Source organism: Garra rufa, chromosome 1, assembly GCF_049309525.1.
Source record: "Garra rufa chromosome 1, GarRuf1.0, whole genome shotgun sequence".
NCBI lineage: Eukaryota > Metazoa > Chordata > Actinopteri > Cypriniformes > Cyprinidae > Garra > Garra rufa.
Window position 1 is genome coordinate 8,188,924 of NC_133361.1, and position 19,030 is coordinate 8,207,953.

Sequence of the window (19,030 nt, forward strand, 5' to 3'; positions counted from 1 at the left end):
ATGTGGCGGCTATTGCGGCCCGGAGGGATTCTGACGATGTCCCGTTGGGTAGACACCGTCTGGTCTCCTCCTTTATGCGTGGAGTTAAGCGCTTGAGGCCAGTTCGTCCTCCTAGTTTCCCTTCTTGGGACCTTTCTGTTGTCCTGAAGGGGCTAGTTGAGCCCCCCTTTGAACCTTTAGAGTCGGCTCCAGAGAGGATTCTGACATTAAAGGTTACTTTGCTATTAGCGTTGTCCTCTTTAAAGCGTGTCGGGGATTTGCAGGCCCTCTGTGTAGATGAGTCCTGTATTGAGTTTGCACCCGGTCTAGTCAAGGCTATCCTTAGGCCTAGGCCGGGGTATGTCCCCAAAGTGCTCTCCACGTCTTTCCGTTCGCAAGTGGTAGTACTGCAGGCTTTTTCTCCCTCTTCTTTGAGTGAGGACAGCAGTCTTCATTTACTCTGTCCTGTCAGGGCGCTGAAGGCGTATGTGGACCGCTCTAGTCAGTGGCGTAAGTCTCAGCAGCTGCTGGTGTGTTTTGGGGCAGGCCGCAGAGGGCTAGCCGCCTCAAAACACACAATATCCCATTGGGTTAGGGATGCGATTTCTATGGCCTATGAGGTGCGCGGGTTGCCTTCACCTCTGGACATTAGAGCTCATTCTACCAGGGGAGTGGCTTCCTCCCTGGCTTTGTTTCGAGGAGTTCCTCTGGAGGATATCTGTATGGCGGCAGGTTGGTCCTCTCCCCATACTTTTGTCAGGTTTTATAACCTGGATGTTAGCACAGCTCCTGGCTCCCGGGTTCTTTCCGCTTGAGCCAGCTGTGTTAGGGTTATGGCCTTGTTAGGGTCTATCTTTGGCAGCGTGTTAGCTTGGCGTGTTTGGTATACCGTTCCCAATGCGTAAGCTTCTACGCAGCGTTGAGTGAACCTATGAAAGAGAACGTCTCGGGTTACTTGTGTAACCCATGTTCTCTGAGTAGGGAACGAGACGCTGCGTATGCTGCCAAGCTCCCCACGCTCTTCCGGCTTCCTCGATAGGAAAATCTGAGGAATAAGATGGCGCGCGCGCTATCTAGGTAGGTCACATATTGCGTGAGGTGGAGCTTCGCGCCATCAGCCAATGAATTGGCGTGATTCTATAGGGCTTCAGACAATCGTCACACCAGGGGTGTTTCCCAATGCGTAAGCTTCTACGCAGCGTCTCGTTCCCTACTCAGAGAACATGGGTTACACAAGTAACCCGAGACGTTTCAGACAAAAAAAAAAACAAAAAACAGGTCGTCATATATAAACGCTTGGTCAGGACCCCCTTGGCGTCACATTTTAAACCCACCCCTACCCTAAACCTAGACACTTCTGACCAATATAAGACACAGGCAAATATAGTAGTCACAGGTATTTATTGCAAAAACTGGCCCTAAACAAGCAGCATAAAAGCAAACAACTTGTGTTGCTTTCCAAATCTTCTGAAGCCATACGATATCTTTATGCGAAGAAGAGAGTAAAACATGAGGTTTTAATCGCTGAAAATTAGGGCTGGGAATCGATTTAAAAAAAAAAATATTCCTCAATTCCAACTCTGTCTCCTCCGTTTTCAGTTCAACAAAACTTATAAATTGGTGCCTCTTAAACTGATGGCTGCATATCTCGGCTGCTAGTCATCAAGCGTCACTGATCGTCGATTTACGAAAGTAAACTGAATGAAAACGAGTCATTACTTAACTCTAAAGAATCAAAAACAACCGTGAGGAATCGATTCTTGCAATTTTTTTTAATTCGCGCACGGACTGCAGCAAACAGAATGAGCTTTATTGGCGGATGAAGACGGCGATCCTGTTCCTCTCACAAATCAATCGTTTTGCCTCGGAAAACTTTGAATATTCATATTTTTTAAATAAATTGTGACTGTGGTCTTATATCTATGTTTTATTGCCAAATGGTTATGTTTAGGGGCAGGGGTTTGGTTATGGCTCATAAATGTGTAAATAGTGTAATATAAATAAAAGTAAATAAAAATACATATGCAATAATGGCAATATTATTACCCAATATATCATTTAATCATGATGATAAAATTCCCAGTTCCTTTCGCATCAGCTTATTGACATCAAGGGTTTGTTATTTAAAGCAGTGGAGGATCCTTTATGTCCAAAAAATGACGCTGAATGAGTACCCTTTGCCTCAAAATGTGATGGCAAAGGGGTCCTGACCAAACATCAATATGCAACGAGTTGGGAGTGAGAACCTGTTGCCCAAAACACTGGGTATGTCTAGAAAGGACACTGATAGATACAAAATTTTCCCCATATATGTGAAATGATTTTTTATGTCTGTATAGTGCATATAAATGAGTGAAACGTCTCTCACATCCATCACAGTGATACGGTTTCTCTCCAGTGTGGATCATCCCATGTGTTTTCAGATGTGCTGAACGACTGAATCTCTTTGCAGTGTGAACACTCATACGGTTTGTCTCCAGTGTGGATCCTCTCATTTGTTTTCAGATATCCTAACCGACTCAATATCTTGTCGCAGCGTGAACACTTATACGGTATTTCTCCAGCAGTGTGGACGTTCATTTGTCTCTTAAGGTATGATGATTGTGAGAAACTCTTCCCACACTGATCACAAGTGAACGGCTTCTCTCCAGTATGAAGTCTCATGTGACACTTAAGACTTCTTTTGCGTGTGACAATCTTTCCACACAGAGTGCAGGTGAAAGATTTATTGGTGCTTCCTTTAATTTTTTCTTTTTGGTTTGAGAGCAACTCAAAGGTTTTCCTCCAGTTTTGACAATTATTCTCCTCAACTTCACTTGATTCTTCATTCTCCTCTTTTTCTTTGATCAACTCTGAAATAAAAGGAAAATGGTTCATTTTCAGTAACTTGTAAAAAGTTTCTAATAATATATTGTGTTTATTTTGTTGGTAATACACCAGTTGTTCTCAACCTTTTTGGGTCAGTGCCCCATTATTCTGGTTATTGTCCTCACTGAATATTAAGTAATATAAAGTTGATTATTATTATTTTGTGTTTATAATAAGGACTGTTATTATATTTACAGTAATTCAAATATATGGGGGTCATTATGATTTGTAATAAATTACTTTAATTCAAGGATTCATTGAATTAATCAAAAAGAACAGTTAAGTACTTTTATCAGGATTTACAGAGATTTTAAGCATGTTGGTGATTTTAATTGCTACAGCTTCATTGTTGTTGAGATGCTAATATATGTTATACCAAATATTAAAAATGTTAGACTTAATAAAATTTTCCGTTTAGAACATAACCACAGCAACATTTTTAGAGAAGTGATTTTAGTTTGTTCCTCCATTTCTGAACGTTATTTTGCCGTTGGATATACATAAGCTATATTTTGTGAGCTTTGAACAAAACCTTTAGAAGTGTGGCATTCAAACCAACCACAGCCAAATCAGCAACCAAAACTTTGTGGTTTTCCCGCACAATTGGGCTATTATGAAAATGCAGTCGCGGAAAAACTGCATAGCCGCGGGCTGCGTTCTTGGACTACTTTTATAATGTAACGTGGCCACCTAAAGTTTGTATATTATCCTATATCTCAAGTTTGTTAAACATTTATTAATCCATTTTAAATGCTAAATTTGTATAATTAATACAAAATAAATAAAAAGGAAAAAACAGAATTTAGGGAAAAATATAAATAAAAAAAGCCAAATTAAAATGTGGCTTAAAAGACAAATTTAATTTATAGGTATAGGCTATACATTTAATTTCATTTTAATGTAATTCAGTTCAATTATAATTCGGAATAATTCGGAATGAGGTGAGTGAGTATTTGTAGGGTGCAAGTAAGTGGATGCAGGTGTTTGTAATTAATTGTCTGTTGACTGTGAATGAAGGTGGGTGGGTGTGGCTGGTGACTCATATTGTGATAGAGGCTGATGGATTTGTGACAGTACCTCCCCCTTCCGGAAGGCACAACCTCGTGTCAAAAGGAGCTTCCGTTGGTGAAGGAGGATGGCGCCTGTATTTCAGGAAGCCAGGTTGCCTCTGGGTGGCCCTGGTGGTTCTGAAGAAGAGGACACTGGAGGGCACTCAGAAGGAGTGGGCTCTGGAGGGTGCTCTGGGACGTGGACAGTGAAGGGCACTTCTTGGTTGTGTTGAGGGAAGAGCAAGAGAGCAAGGAGCAGTGTCTGCCTGCCTGTGATAAAGGAACTGGATTTGTTAGAACACGGAACCGCACTTCTGGCCTTGACAAGGAAACTGGGTTTGTTAGAGCTGGGATTGGGACTCCTGACGTGACGAGGGAACTGGATTCATTAGAGCAGGGAACAGCTCTCCTGGCCATGAAGAAGGAAACTCTTCCATAGGAGACTCAGGCGGGCTTGCCGAAGGAGAGTCTAGTGGGTTTGCCATAGGAGAGTCTGGCGGGTTTGCCATAGGAGAGTCTGGCAGGTTTGCCAGGCGGAGAGTCTGGCGGGTTTTCCAGGCCGAGTCAGGCGGGTTTGCCATAGGAGAGTCAGGCTGGTTTGCCATAGGAGAGTCAGGCAGGTTTGCCATAGGAGAGTCTGGCAGGTTTGCCATAGGAGAGTCTGGCTGGTTTGCCATAGGAGAGTCAGGCAGGCTTGCCATAGGAGAGTCAGGCAGGTTTGCCATAGGAGAGTCTGGCAGGTTTGCCAGGCGGAGAGTCAGGCTGGTTTTCCAGGCGGAGAGTCAGGCGGGTTTGCCATCGGAGAGTCATGCGGGTTTGCCATCGGAGAGTCTGGCGGGTTTGCCAGGCGGAGAGTCAGGCTGGTTTTCCAGGCGGAGAGTCAGGCGGGTTTGCCATCGGAGAGTCAGGCGGGTTTGCCATCGGAGAGTCAGGCGGGTTTGCCATCGGAGAGTCAGGCGGGTTTGCCATCGGAGAGTCAGGCGGGTTTGCCATCGGAGAGTCAGGCGGGTTTGCCATCGGAGAGTCAGGCGGGTTTGCCATCGGAGAGTCAGGCGGGTTTGCCATCGGAGAGTCAGGCGGCTTTGCCATTGGAGAGTCAGGCGGCTTTGCCATTGGAGAGTCAGGTGGGTTTGCCATTGGAGAGTCAGGTGGCTTTGCCATTGGAGAGTCAGGCGGCTTTGCCAGGCAGAGTCAGGTGGGTTTGCCATTGGAGAGTCAGGTGGGTTTGCCATTGGAGAGTCAGGCGGCTTTGCCATTGGAGAGTCAGGCGGGTTTGCCATTGGAGAGTCAGGTGGCTTTGCCATTGGAGAGTCAGGTGGGTTTGCCATAGGAGAGTCAGGCGGGTTTTCCAGGCGGAGTCAGGAGGGTTTGCCATTGGAGAGTCAGGGGGGTTTTCGAGGCGGAGTGGCTGGCAGACTTGACTCGGCAGAGCCCAGCGGACTAGACTTTCTCTTGACCTTCTTGTGGACCGCAAGCTTGACTTGGGAATGACTGGTGGCTCAGGACTGAGGACAAGGGTGGTGTACCAGATACCTGGTGGACCTTTGGGGTTGGTTGGACGGGCGATCGGAACCGTTGATAAGACAGAGGTATTCTCAGCGTGAGATGAGCTGGGGAGATGCAGCACGGTCCAGTGGAGGTTGAACGACCAGGCTTAGAGGGTTCCATTACTTTCTCTAATTTGTAATCGAAACCATTCAGGAAGAAGACAAAATTGATCAACTCAATCAGGGAGAAATCACCACTGGGGAGATCACAGTGAATGGTCTCGTCATTCAGTCCCTGCAAAAAACTGGCCCCCAAAGGGACGTCGTTCTTGCTCACCTGGTTGGCAAGCTCAAGGAAATGTAACCTTGAGACCAGCCAAAGTAGGAATGAGGTGAGTGGATGCAGGTGTCCATAATTAATAGTCTGGTGACTGTGAATGAAGGTAGGAGGCTGGCGTTGGCTGGTGACTCATTTTGTGATAAAGGCTAATGGATTTGTGACATATTGAAAGAAAAAAAAAATGAATGAGATGGATCTCTCTCTCCTACTGACTTACAAGTAGGGATGGGTATACATATACACGCCCGGTCCAGTCTGTGTAGTTCTGTCACAGAAATATAATACAAACTGTGCGTGTTTTTTGTCTGACTGTGTATAGCAGATGTTTAAATGAGATGCTTCTTACATGTGCATAGTGACAAGGTTATTCTCCATGGTTGGTCCTCTCATGTGTTTTTAGATGTGATGACTGACTGAATCTCTTGTCACAGTGTAAACACCTATAAGGTTTCTCTCCAGTGTGGATCCTCTCATGTGTTTTCAGATATACTGACTGATTAAATCTCTTGTCACAGTGTGAACACTTATAAGGTTTCTCTCCAGTGTGGATTCTCTCATGGATTTTCAGGTATCCTGAATAATTGAATCTCCTGTTGCAGTGTGAACACTCATAAGGTTTCTTTCCAGTGTGGATCCTCTCATGAACCTTCAGGTCTCCAGACTTCCTGAATCTCTTGTCACAGTGTGAACAAATATAAGGTTTCTTTCCAGTGTGGATGTTCATGTGTCCTTTAAGTTGTAATGGTTTTGAAAAACTCTTCCCACATTCATCGCAAGAGAAAGGGTTCTCTCTAGTATGAACAATTATATGGTTCATAAGGCACCATTTTCTTGCAAAACTCTTCCCGCACTGATCACATGTGTACGGTTTCTCTCCAGTGTGAATCCTCTCATGCATTTTTAGGTATCCTGAATAATTGAATCTCCTGTTGCAGTGTGAACACTCATAAGGTTTCTCACCAGTGTGGATCCTCTCATGTATCTTCAGTTCTCCTGAATAGTTGAATCTCCTGTTGCAGTGTGAACACTCATAAGGTTTATTTCCAGTGTGGATCCTCTCATGAACCTTCAGGTCTCCAGACTTCCTGAATCTCTTGTCACAGTGTGAACACTTATAAGGTTTCTTTCCAGTGTGGATGTTCATGTGTCCTTTAAGTTGTAATGATTTTGAAAAACTCTTCCCACATTCATCGCAAGAGAACGGTTTCTCTCCGGTATGAACGCTCATGTGGTTCGTAAGGCACCATTTTCTTGCAAAACTCTTCCCGCACTGATCACATGTGTACGGTTTCTCTCCAGTGTGGATCCTCTCATGCATTTTTAGGGTTCCTGAATAACTGAATCTCCTGTTGCAGTGTGAACACTCATAAGGTTTCTCTCCAGTGTGGATCCTCTCATGTATCTTCAGTTCTCCAGACTTATTGAATTTCCTGTCACATTGTGAACACTTATAAAGTTTATTTCCAGTTTGCCTCCTTTCATGCAGTTTCAAACAGGTTGCTGAAGTAACAGTCTTTTCACACTTAGAGCACATGTATTCTCTCACACCAGTTTGTATATTCTGATATACATTCAAACTTTGTAGATGCCAATATCTCTTACCACACAAATGGCATGAATGCGGCTTCTCCTTTGTATGAAATTTCAAGTGTTTCCTCAGACCTGAAGCCCATAAATAAGTTTTACCACACTGATCACATGTGTGTCGCTTATCTCTAGTGTGAATGTTCATGTGCTCCTTAAGGTTTGCTGCTTTTGTGAAACTCTTCCCACACTGATCACATGTGTAAGGTTTCTCTCCAGTGTGAACTCTCATGTGAACATCAAGATTATATTTGCTTGTCAAACTTTTCCCACACTGAGTGCAGGTGACTGATTTCTTGGCTCTTCTTTTCTTTACATCTTTCTGTTTGGTTTGAGAGCAGCTTAAAGGTTTTTCTCCAGTTTTGACATGTTTTTTTTCCACAACTTGACTTGATTCTTCATTCTCCTCTTTTTCTCCAATCAAATCTGAAATAAAAGTATAAATGGTTAATTTTCAGTAACTTAAGAACGGAAGCATACAAAATGTTCTTTTATTAACATCAATAATGTGCAAAATCAAATTTTTATATATAAAATTAATATATTTTACTTGTACTAAATGTACCCTTATCCTTCTATGATATATAGAAGTGATCGACAATGTGAAGAAAAGTTTGGTAATTTGTGACTTTTATTACTACATACACAAAAATAGTGCAGAACTTTGACAAGATTTGATTTCTTGATGATATGATGTTTTAAATAATTACTTAATCATTTCAAAATATAAAGCAAGTAGAAATTATGAATGACTGCCCATGTGAAAATAAATACAAGAAAGAACATTAATACTATACTAAATACAACTGATATTTAAATAGATTTTTACTACTGCAAAAATATACATTAAATAAAGTTTTGTAATGTAAAGTATGTTTTGAATGCTTTAAAAAATAGTTCAATGTTAGTACACTTGTAGATAGTTACCCTAAGTTTAAATTAAATTGATTTTATTTAAAATATATTAGTATTGTAATAGTTAAAATTACATTTTCCCAAATAGACTACTTAGACTTAATATAAATGAACTAATTAGCACTAACACTTAAAATTATTTTAGGTGTAGTCAGATACATCAGAATTAAATTGATTTTACTTAAAAAATATTCATAATGTAATAGTTAAAATTACATTTTCCCAAATGTGCTACTTACGTAGACTTAATATTAATCCACTAATTAGTACTACACTTACATTCCCAGGTGAAAAAAGTGCACTGAAATACAATTTATTCAAGTACACTTAGTGCACTTCTCTAATGAACTTAAAGTTTGCTATTTTCAAGCACTAACTTTGTACTTAATATACTAAAAGTTATTCTTTAGTAGTATTTGAGTAAAACTTAAGATCATCCAAGTGTACTCAACTGTGCTATTTTGAGACACCATGAAGATGAACTAAAATGTGCTTTTAACATACTATCTCAGTATTTCCAAAAATGTATTTTTTTTACCACTTTTAATACAACTGAAACATATTTTATAAACCTTTAAATACACTAATTATACATAAAAAATACAAATTAATTATTTAAAATACATGATTACTATATAATAAATATATTTTTATTCATAAAAATACATTAGAAATACGTTTTGTATACATTTATTATATATTATTCATATATTTTAAATAATTAGTGTATTTTTTATGTATAACTAGTATATTTAAAGGTTTATGAAATATGTTTCACCTGCATTAAAAGTGGTAACGAAATACATTTTTGGAAATGCTGAGATAGTATGTTAAAAACATTTTAGTTCATCTTCATGGACTAATGTCTCAATATTGCACAGTTGAGTACACTTAGATGATCTTAAGTTTTACTCAAGTACTACTAAAGAATAACTTTTAGTATATTAAGTACAAAATTAGTGTGTGAAAATAGAGCACTTTAAGCACATTAGGGAAGTGCACTAAGTGTACTTAAATTGTAGTTTAGTGCACTTTTTTTCACTGGGTAGCAAGCCAATTAGGGCTCCCTTTTGCTGCCATCTGCTGGTTATAGTATTAATTTGATTTTTTTAACGTAAGTGTTTGTTTACCACAAATTCATATTTTGATATACACTGTGTTTTGTTCCATAAAAAATAACATTTAAAGTGGATAATTTTTAGAGCTTTAAGTGCTAGAAATAGTTGGGTGGAACACTTGAAAGATGTTAAAAAGTGAATTTCTTTCTTAAAAGGTTGTACAAACCCTGAAATTAATGATGTACTAACATTGGACTATTTCTGCCGCACCAGCATGGTTATAGTAAATGTTACTGCATCAGCCTTGTTTCCCTTGCTTCTCACTAGATCTGCAAGCGCTGAGCACTAACCGTATCGCAAGATCAACACTGTTTCCCAACTGAACTTGTTGCTTGGACCATCTCTCAAGTTTTGGTCCTGAGTTGCTAAACGGCCTATGCTGCCCAGCTCAATCGAGTAGTGTGGTTTTGTTACGCTTTTGTTTCGTTTGATGTTTCTTATTTACAACAGAAATGGCAGTGCTTGAAACTTTATAACTGTGAGTATTATTAAAGCTTTATAAGCCTAATGTACCACAAACAGTCATTTAAATCGAAAAAAGATTCAACGCCAACCTCTGTGTTCCTCGTGTTTTATTTTCCAGGGTTCTGGTTCCTCCTGTTTTATTCTCAAAGGTTCTGGTTCCTCTAGTTTTATTTTGACGGGTTCTGGTCCCTCCTGTTTTATTCTCAAGGGTTCTGATTCCTCGAGTTTTATTTTCCAGGATTCTGGTTCCTCTAGTTTTATTTTGACGGGTTCTGGTCCCTCCTGTTTTATTCTCAAGGGTTCTGATTCCTCGAGTTTTATTTTCCAGGATTCTGGTTCCTCTAGTTTTATTTTCACGGCTTCTGGTTCCTCTTGTTTTGTTCCCATGGGTTCGGGTTCACTCGTGTCCTCCTCACTCTCCTCTTTAACTAACTCCATCTTCACAGCAGCAGATTTCAGTTCAGCTGATACTCCTCCAGATATTCCTGCTTGAAAACGTAGTCACTTGATCAGGACTGTGAGGATGAGAATATTACAGGTATTTATTAAGCCTGATTCAAAAACTGTATCTTTCTGTTTGCATTAACAGTGTGTACTAAAACAGCATCACAACAAAACAACAGTGAGCGCGGTGAAACTCATCTTCTTCCTCTGAGGTTTAACAGTGTTTGGCAAACAAAGTATGTCTTTTAGCGCCACCCGCTGGACTGGAGTATGAGCGTCCAGAGGAGGGAAATAATACGGGGGAAATTACAAAGAGACAAGTGCGTTGAGTGAGGATTAGAGGAGAAAAACAAGCGAATTATTTTATCACACAAACCCAAACCTCAAGATCATAAATTTTCTATTATGCAGTTCATTAAACAATGGGATAAATTATAAACCTTATTAACTTAAAACTTAAACCTTAAACGTAAACTTAAACCTTAAACGTAATTTCCCCCGTATTATTTCCCTCCTCTGAACATAAACCTTAAAACTTATTTTAAACGGTAGCCTACATATTAAACAAAATCCACTTCTACACAGTATCTCAGTACAAGTATTATATATTAAGTATAAATTTAAAAAATATCAGCGATGGTTCTGGTGCCGGAGAAGGTCTTCAGGTCCCGAAGCAGCATCTGGTGTCATGTGGAAATCCTTAATATTTAAACTAATGATGCAAAAAATATTAAACATGAACATATATCTGATAATGGTAGCAGAAATTGAGTTGAATGTACAATATTACAAAATAAGTTACATCTTATTTTATTGAAATTCAAAATTTGCCATGCATCATCGTGAAAATTAAGCTTGTCAACGTTATTTCTCTGAATTCTATTGCGATGTGTGTATTTCTTTGGGTTCTGATTGAGCAACATCTATTTCAGATGCGCGAATTCTATGGCATTTTAATAGCATTGCAGTTTCCCTATGTTGAATTAAATACTAATTTAAGGCAAAATTTCATTTATATATTTCATTTCATACACACTGGTAATTCAAAGTTGTTTACATATCAAATGAATTAAAATAATTATAAAATTAATCACAGCAATAAAAACAAGGAATTTCAAAATGATTTGAAAATTTATTTAAAAGGACTTAAAACGTTTAAGAATAAAAATGATACACAAAATACAGTGTGATCTGATGTTTGTTACTTTATTGAATATGATACCTATTTTTATTTAATAGACAGGGGAAATTCCCAACATTAAAATCAATCTTAATAAAACCTTTTACATGAAGCACGTCTCTAATACATCACTTTAACTAAAAAAAAAAAAAAAAAAAAAAAAAAAAAAAAAAAAACTTGTTTTCATGATTCAAACTCAATCGAAAACAAAATTGGATTAATCTCACAGCCCTAAAGTACAAGAGAGATTTTGCTTTGGATTGCAAAATAATGAAAATGTCTCCGTTCCCTCCTTCGGGGAACGAGGGTTACCTACGTAACCTAGACGCAGAGGTTGCGTTAACCGAAAATTTTCCGTCATTGCCGGAATGTTTTAATCAGTGACAGAAAAATCTGAAGGCTGTCCGTCACTTTGACGGAATACACCACACCGAGGGTGATCTATTGTAATTTGTAACTGTAGTTAACACACGGGAGGACACAGGGTGAAATGCGGAGATTGTAGAATCTTGTGAAGGTGTTAGGTGTCGCCCAGCCCGCAGCTCTGCAGATGTCTGCTAGCATAGGAGGAGGCAACACTCCGAGCGGAGTGGGCTCGAACTCCTAGAGGGCATGGCTCCCCCCTGGCCTTCATATGCCAGGGAGATGGCATCTACCAGCATTCCCTTTCTGCTGTCCTCCGTAGCAGACAAAGAGCTGCTCGAGCGTCTGAAGCTCCGGGGTGTGGTCCACGTAACTCGCAAAGCACGAACGGGTACACAGCAACACTAATGCCACCTGATCCAAAAAAGAGGGGGGGGGGGACCTTGGGCACGTGACCGGGTATCCGGATAACGTGAGGATAAGCCGGCCTGAATTCAAGGCACGTTTCGTAGACAGAGAAGGCTTGTAGGTCCCCTACTCTCTTGATGGAGGAGAGCGCTGTCTTAAGGCAGGAACTTAAGCTCAACTGAAACAAACGGCTCGAAGGGAGGTCCCCGCAGGCCCTGGAGGGCGACGGAGAGATCCCAAGAGGGCACAAGGTGCGGTCTATGGGGATTAACCCTTCTCGCACCTCTGAAGAACCTAACGACCAGTTGGTGCTTCCCAAGGTATGTTCCATCCACTGCAGCAAACGTACACTTTGAGAGTTGAAGGGGACAGCCTGCGCTCCAACTTCTCTTGCAGGAAGGAAAGCACTACTGCAATCGGACATCTCTCGAGAGGAACACCAGTCAATGAATAGAACCATCCTCAGTGCGTATGCCTGCCTTGCAGAGGGAGGTCTAGACTGAGTGATAGTTTCTATCACAGCCTGAGGAAGGCGGGAGATGTCTACCGTGTCCCTCCCAGGAGCCATACGTGTAGGCTCCCTGGCGAAGGGAACCTCACTGAGGGAGTAGTAAAGCTGGTGGTGGGAGGGTTCTGGCGAGGCAACAGATCTATCTGGGCCTTGCCGAAACGGCTCCAAATCAGCTGGACTGTCTGGGGGTGGAGTCACCATTCTCCAGGATGGGGGGCTGCCGTGAGAGCTGATCGGCTGAGCCCTCCTGGAATATGAACAGCATGCAGCAGATGGCGGGCGAGTTGTGACATACGACGGGAGAGTAGACCACCCTGGCGGTAGTGTACGCTACGGTAGCAGTGTTGTCCGTGCGGACAAGCACGTGGTTGTGGCGCAGCACAGGCAGGAAACGACGCAGCGCGAGAAGCACAGCCAGCAACTCCAGGCAATTAATATGCAATTGCAGTCGAGGTCCTGTCCAGGAGCCTGAGACCACAAGACTTTCACTCCGCCTCCCTCACATCCCTGCACCAGGATGAAAGTCCACAACACCAAACCCCTGACGCTGCTTGGTTGGAACACTGTTTGTTTATCTGTGGAAAGGTTGGCAGTGCCGATTGTTTTTTTTGGCATATATCGGACCCTAGGCTGACCTGAGAGACGCGGTTTTTTCACAGACAATTTATGGGGCAAGCAGCGAGCGGATCGTGAAGAAAGGTCAGCTGAAATTGACACTTTATGTTTTAGGCTAGAAATCGCTGATACAACCTTTAAGTAATCTTTGCCATGTAACTTGTAATGACTGCTTAGAACAGATTTATCCAGATAACATTTTATAGCTTTATTCATTGTTACACATTTGAATGATTTGAAGATGATCATTCAAACAAAGCTGGAGCTTTCCCCATCCAATCTTTCTTCCATAAACATGCATTGTCTCAAGACATATCTGTGTACACAAGATATTTAGTTTTTCAAATCTATCAATTAGGACCCAGTTACAACAAATAGCGGTTTCAGATAAAAAACAACAGGTCGTCACATATAAAACCTGCATGGCTGCATATCTCGGCTGCTAGTGATCAAACGTTGCTGATAGTCGATTTACGAAAGTTAACTGAATGAAAACAAGTCATTACTTAACTCTAAAGAATCAAAATCAACAGTGGGGAATGGAGTCTTGCATTTTTTTAAATTTGCGCACGGACTGCAGCAAACAGAATGAGCTTTATTGGCGGATGAAGACGGCAATCCTGTTCCTCTCACAAATCAATCGTTTTGCATCGGAAGACTTGGAATATTCTTTTTTTTTTAATAAAGTGTGACTGTGGTCTTATATCTATGTTTTATTGCCAAATGGTTATGTTTAGTGGCAGGAGTTGGGTTATGGCTCATAAATGTGTAAATAGTGTAATATAAATAAAACAGTTGTGACTGCTTGCATCGAAAAAAAAATACTCCTATACATATGCAATAATGGCAATATTATTACCCAATTTATAATTTAATCGTGATGATAAAATTCCCAGTTCCTTTCACACCAGCTTATTGACGGCAAGAGTTTGTTATTTAAAGCAGTGGAGGATCCTTTATGTCCAAAAAATGATGCTTAAGGGGTACCCTGTGCCTCAAAATGTGATGGCAAAGGGGTCCTGACCAAACATCAATATGCGACGAGTTGGGAGTGAGAACCTGTTGCCCAAAACACAGGGTATGTCTAGAAAGGACACTTATAAGATACAAAATTTTCCCCATATATGTGAAATGATTTTTTATGTCTGTATAGTGCAGATAAATGAGTGAAACGTCTCTCACATCCATCACAGTGATACGGTTTCTCTCCAGAGTGGATCCTCTCATGTGTTTTCAGATATGATGAATGATTGAAACTCTTGTCACAGTGTAAACACTTATATGGTTTTACTCCAGTGTGGATCATCTCATGTGTTTTCAGATGTGCTGAACGACTGAATCTCTTGTCACAGTGTGAACACTCATACGGTTTATCTCCAGTGTGGATCCTATCATGTGTTTTCAGATATCCTAACAGACTGAATCTCTTGTCACAGTGTGAACACTTATACGTTTTTTCTCCAGTGTGGGTCCTCTCATGTGTTTTCAGATATCCTAACAGACTGAATCTCTTGTCACAGTGTGAACACTTATACAGTTTTACTCCAGTGTGGGTCATCTCATGCTTTTTCAGATGTGCTGAAGAACTGAATCTCTTGTCGCAGTGTGAACACTCATACGGTTTGTCTCCAGTGTGGATCATCTCATGTGCTTTCAGATGTACTAACCGACTCAATCTCTTGTCGCAGTGTGAACACTTATACGGTTTTTCTCCAGCAGTGTGGACGTTCATGTGTCTCTTAAGGTATGATGATTGTGAGAAACTCTTCCCACATTGATCACAAGTGAACGGCTTCTCTCCAGTATGAAGTCTCATGTGAAGCTCAAGACTTCTTTTGCGTGCGACACTCTTTCCACACTGAGTGCAGGTGAAAGATTTCTTGGCGCTTCCCTTCTTTATTTTTTGCTTTTTGGTTTGAGAGCAACTCAAAGGTTTTTCTCCAGTTTCGACAAAATTATTCTCCTCAACTTTGCTTGATTCTTCATTCTCCTCTTTTTCTTTAACCAACTCTGAAACAAAAGGAAAATGGTTCATTTTCAGTAACTTGTAAAAAGCTGGGAAATGTGAACATAAAAGTTAAACAATTCTCACAATTTATTTAGTTGAGACACCTGAAGCAGATTTGGTGGTGCTAGGGATAGTTTAATCATAAAATTACTACTGTTTTGCGATAATAAGTGCAGTTAATAATAATATTACGTGTTTATTTTTTGGTAATGCAGCAGTGGTTCTCAACCTTTTTTGGGCCAGCGCCCACCCCACCCATGATTCAGGTCCCTCGCCGCCCCCATCAAATAATTTCATCTTCTATCTGGATTTACAGAGTTTTTAAGCATGTTGATGGTGGTTTAATTGCTACAGTTTCATTGTTGTCAAGATACTAATATATGTTATACCAAATATAACAAAGACAATGCCAACACCAGAAACGCATTCATCATCTCCGAGCATGATGTGAGGAGAGCCTTCAGGAGAGTAAACACCAGGAAAGCAGCAGGACCAGACGGCATCTCAGGTTGAGTACTCAGAGCCTGTGCAGACCAGCTAGCACCTGTGTTCACTGAAATATTCAACCTCTCCGTATCTTAGTCAATAATTCCTACATGCTTTAAAGAGTCCACCATTGTTCCTGTCCCAAAGAAACCCCATCCAGCTTCCCTCAATGATTATCGCCCTGTAGCTCTGACCTCAGTAATGATGAAGTGCTTTGAACGGCTGGTTAGAGACTTCATCATTTCTTCACTCCCTGACACACTGGATCCACTGCAGTTTGCATATTTCCCGAACCACTCTACAGATGATGCCATCTCTCACCTCCTCCATACATCACTCACACACCTGGACACCAGAAAGAGGAATTATGTTAAAATGCTCTTTGTCGATTACAGCTCTGCATTTAACACTATAATTCCATCCACACTCACCATGAAGCTGGAACACCTAGGACTCAGCCCATCCACGTGTCAGTGGATCTCCAACTTCCCAACTGGCAGACCACAGGCAGCAAGGATGGGCAGACATGTCTCAGCGTCCCTCACCCTCAGTACTGGAGCCACTCAGGGTTGTGTTCTGAGCCACTTGCTGTACTCACTGTACACCTACGCTTCGTAGCCACTACCATCTCCACCACCATCATCAAGTTTGCTGACGACACCGTTGTGGTGGGCCTGATCTCTAACAATGATGAGATGGCCTACATGGAGGAGATTAGGAATCTGGAGAGCTGGTGCCAGAACAACCTCCTCCTGAACGTCAGTAGGACAAAGGAGCTGATAGTGGACTTTAGTACTAAGCTGGAATTGAACTACCAGACCCCTGTCTTCAACGAGAGCCCAGTGGAGAGAGTGGACAGCTTCAGATACCTCGGTTTACACATTACACGAGACCTGTCAAGGTCCTGCCACATCAACACCGTGGTGAAAAGGGCCCGGCAGCGCCTCTACCATCTCAGACAATTGAGAGATTTTAGACTGCCCTCTAATGCCGAGTTCAGACTGCATGATTTTAGCCCCGATTTTGACTCGCCGACAGGTTTTGAGAAATCGCCGACAAATGCCCGAAATCACAGGCAAAATGGTGCTCCTTCACGCGAGTGACAATCACACATTGTGAACCATCAAAGACGCGATCTGAGAAAATCGCAGACGAGTCGCCGACACCGGTGAGATATTTGGCATGCTAAATATCTGGACCTGTCGGCGATTCAAAATCATGCCATGTGAAATGTGTTCTGACTGAAAACAACATCAGTGATTACCTACAGCCAATGAGAGAGCAATATCCAGGCCAGCTGAAAGCTGGGGGAGGAGTTAGCATGGCTTCGGTTCAAAAAATGGCTTATTTTCTTTTTCTTCTTTTCGCTGCAAATGAGTGCAGATGCAATTTGTATGTGAATGCTTCTTTCGGGCTACCATTTTTAATAATAATCACAGTCTCACGGGAGAACTCCGGTCTTGCAAGCGTGACCTAGCGTTGTTTCCATGTTTCTTCTCGCATGTTTGGTTGTGAGACTTAATTTGCTGACCGGGACAAAGTTGTCGGCGATTCTTCCTATTGTAAAGTCATGCAGTGTGAAACCTCCTGTCACCGATGCATCTTGCAGTGTGAACACAGCAGCGATGCAATGCTACCCTACAGTCGTGGCCAAAAGTTTTGAGAATTACATAAATATTGGAAATAGGAAAAGTTGCTGCTTAAGTTTTTATAATAGCAATTTGCATATACTCCAGATTGTTATGAAGAGTGATCAGATGAATTGCATAGTCCTTCTTTGCCATGAAAATTAACTTAATCCCGAAAAAAAAACTTCCACTGCATTGTTAACAAGGCTTCAGGGCATCCAAGAAAGTCCAGCAAGCGCCAGGATGGTCTCCTAAAGAGGATTCAGCTGCGGGATCGGAGTGCCACCAATGCAGAGCTTGCTCAGGAATGGCAGCAGGCAGGTGTGAGCGCATCTGCACGTACAGTGAGGCCAAGACTTTTGGAAGATGGCCTGGTGTCAAGAAGGGCAGCAAAGAAGCCACTTCTCTCAAAAAAAACAAACAAAAAAACATCAGGGACAGATTGATCTTCTGCAAAAAGTATGGCGAATGGACTGCTGAGGACTGGGGCAAAGTCATATTCGATGAAGCCTCTTTGCGATTGTTTGGGGCATCTGGAAAAAGGCTTGTCCGAAGAAGAATCTACCATCAGTACTGTGTCATGCCAACAGTAAAGCATCCTGAGACCACTAATGTGTGGGGTTGCTTCTCATCCAAGGGAGTGGGCTCACTCACAATTTTGCCCAAAAACACAGCCATGAATAAAGAATGGTACCAAAACACCCTCCAACAGCAACTTCTTCCAACAATCCAACAACAGTTTGGTGAAGAACAATGCATTTTCCAGCACGATGGAGCACCGTGCCATAAGGCAAAAGTGATAACTAAGTGGCTCGGGGACCAAAACGTTGACATTTTGGGTCCATGGCCTGGAAACTCCCCAGATCTTAAAACTTGTGGTCAATCCTCAAGAGGCGGGTGGACAAACAAAAACCCACTAATTCTGACAAACTCCAAGAAGTGATTATGAAAGAATGGGTTGCTATCAGTCAGGATTTGGCCCAGAAGTTGATTGAGAGCATGCCCAGTCGAATTGCAGAGGTCCTGAAAAAGAAGGGCCAACACTGCAAATACTGACTCTTTGCATAAATGTCATGTAATTGTCGATAAAAGCCTTTGAAACGTATGAAGTGCTTGTAATTATATTTCAGTACATCACAGAAACAACTGAAACAAAGATCTAAAAGCAGTTGAGCAGCAAACTTTGTGAAAACTCATATTAAAAGGCCCTAAATTAAAATGTACCTTAAAAGACTTTAATGTTTAGGTATAGGCTATACATTTTAATTTAATTCAGTTCAATTACTAATTCAGTTACACATTCATTCTCATGGTCTATCAAACACATGGAAAACATCACCTTTCATATTAATGGTAAAATAATATTTTGATAAATGCTGATATAGTATGACATGGAGAAGAAAAAAAAAAACACTGTCATAATATTTCTGGCCATGTCTCCCAGCCCTAATTGTAAAATTTATCATGAGAAGTAAAATGAGGAAAAGAAAAATTACAATAAAAGCAGTTTAAATAATTAACAAATACACATAAATGCTTGATTTTGACAAAAATCATTATATATATGTGTGTGTGCATGTAT

At 41.2% G+C, this 19,030-nt stretch overlaps 2 protein-coding genes across 2 annotated transcripts in view; both read right to left on the minus strand.

Moving 5' to 3' along the window:
- Positions 1-1,284: 1,284 nt before the first annotated feature.
- Positions 1,285-12,912, minus strand: LOC141341913 (uncharacterized). Its single transcript, XM_073846441.1, has 5 exons — positions 12,680-12,912; positions 12,086-12,165; positions 7,514-7,733; positions 6,134-7,177; positions 1,285-2,659 (listed from the first exon to the last, which is right to left on the minus strand). The coding sequence occupies exons 1-5, from the start codon at positions 12,910-12,912 to the stop codon at positions 2,353-2,355; spliced, it is 1,884 nt and encodes a 627-aa protein (XP_073702542.1). The 3' UTR covers positions 1,285-2,352.
- A 1,119-nt stretch (positions 12,913-14,031) lies between these two features.
- Positions 14,032-19,030, minus strand: part of LOC141342071 (uncharacterized) — a 13,179-nt gene continuing 8,180 nt past the window's right edge. Inside the window, exon 4 of the mRNA XM_073846487.1 lies at positions 14,032-15,148. Coding sequence (XP_073702588.1) covers positions 14,411-15,148 — 738 coding nt within the window. The 3' untranslated portion in view covers positions 14,032-14,410. The remainder of the gene's footprint in view (positions 15,149-19,030) is intronic.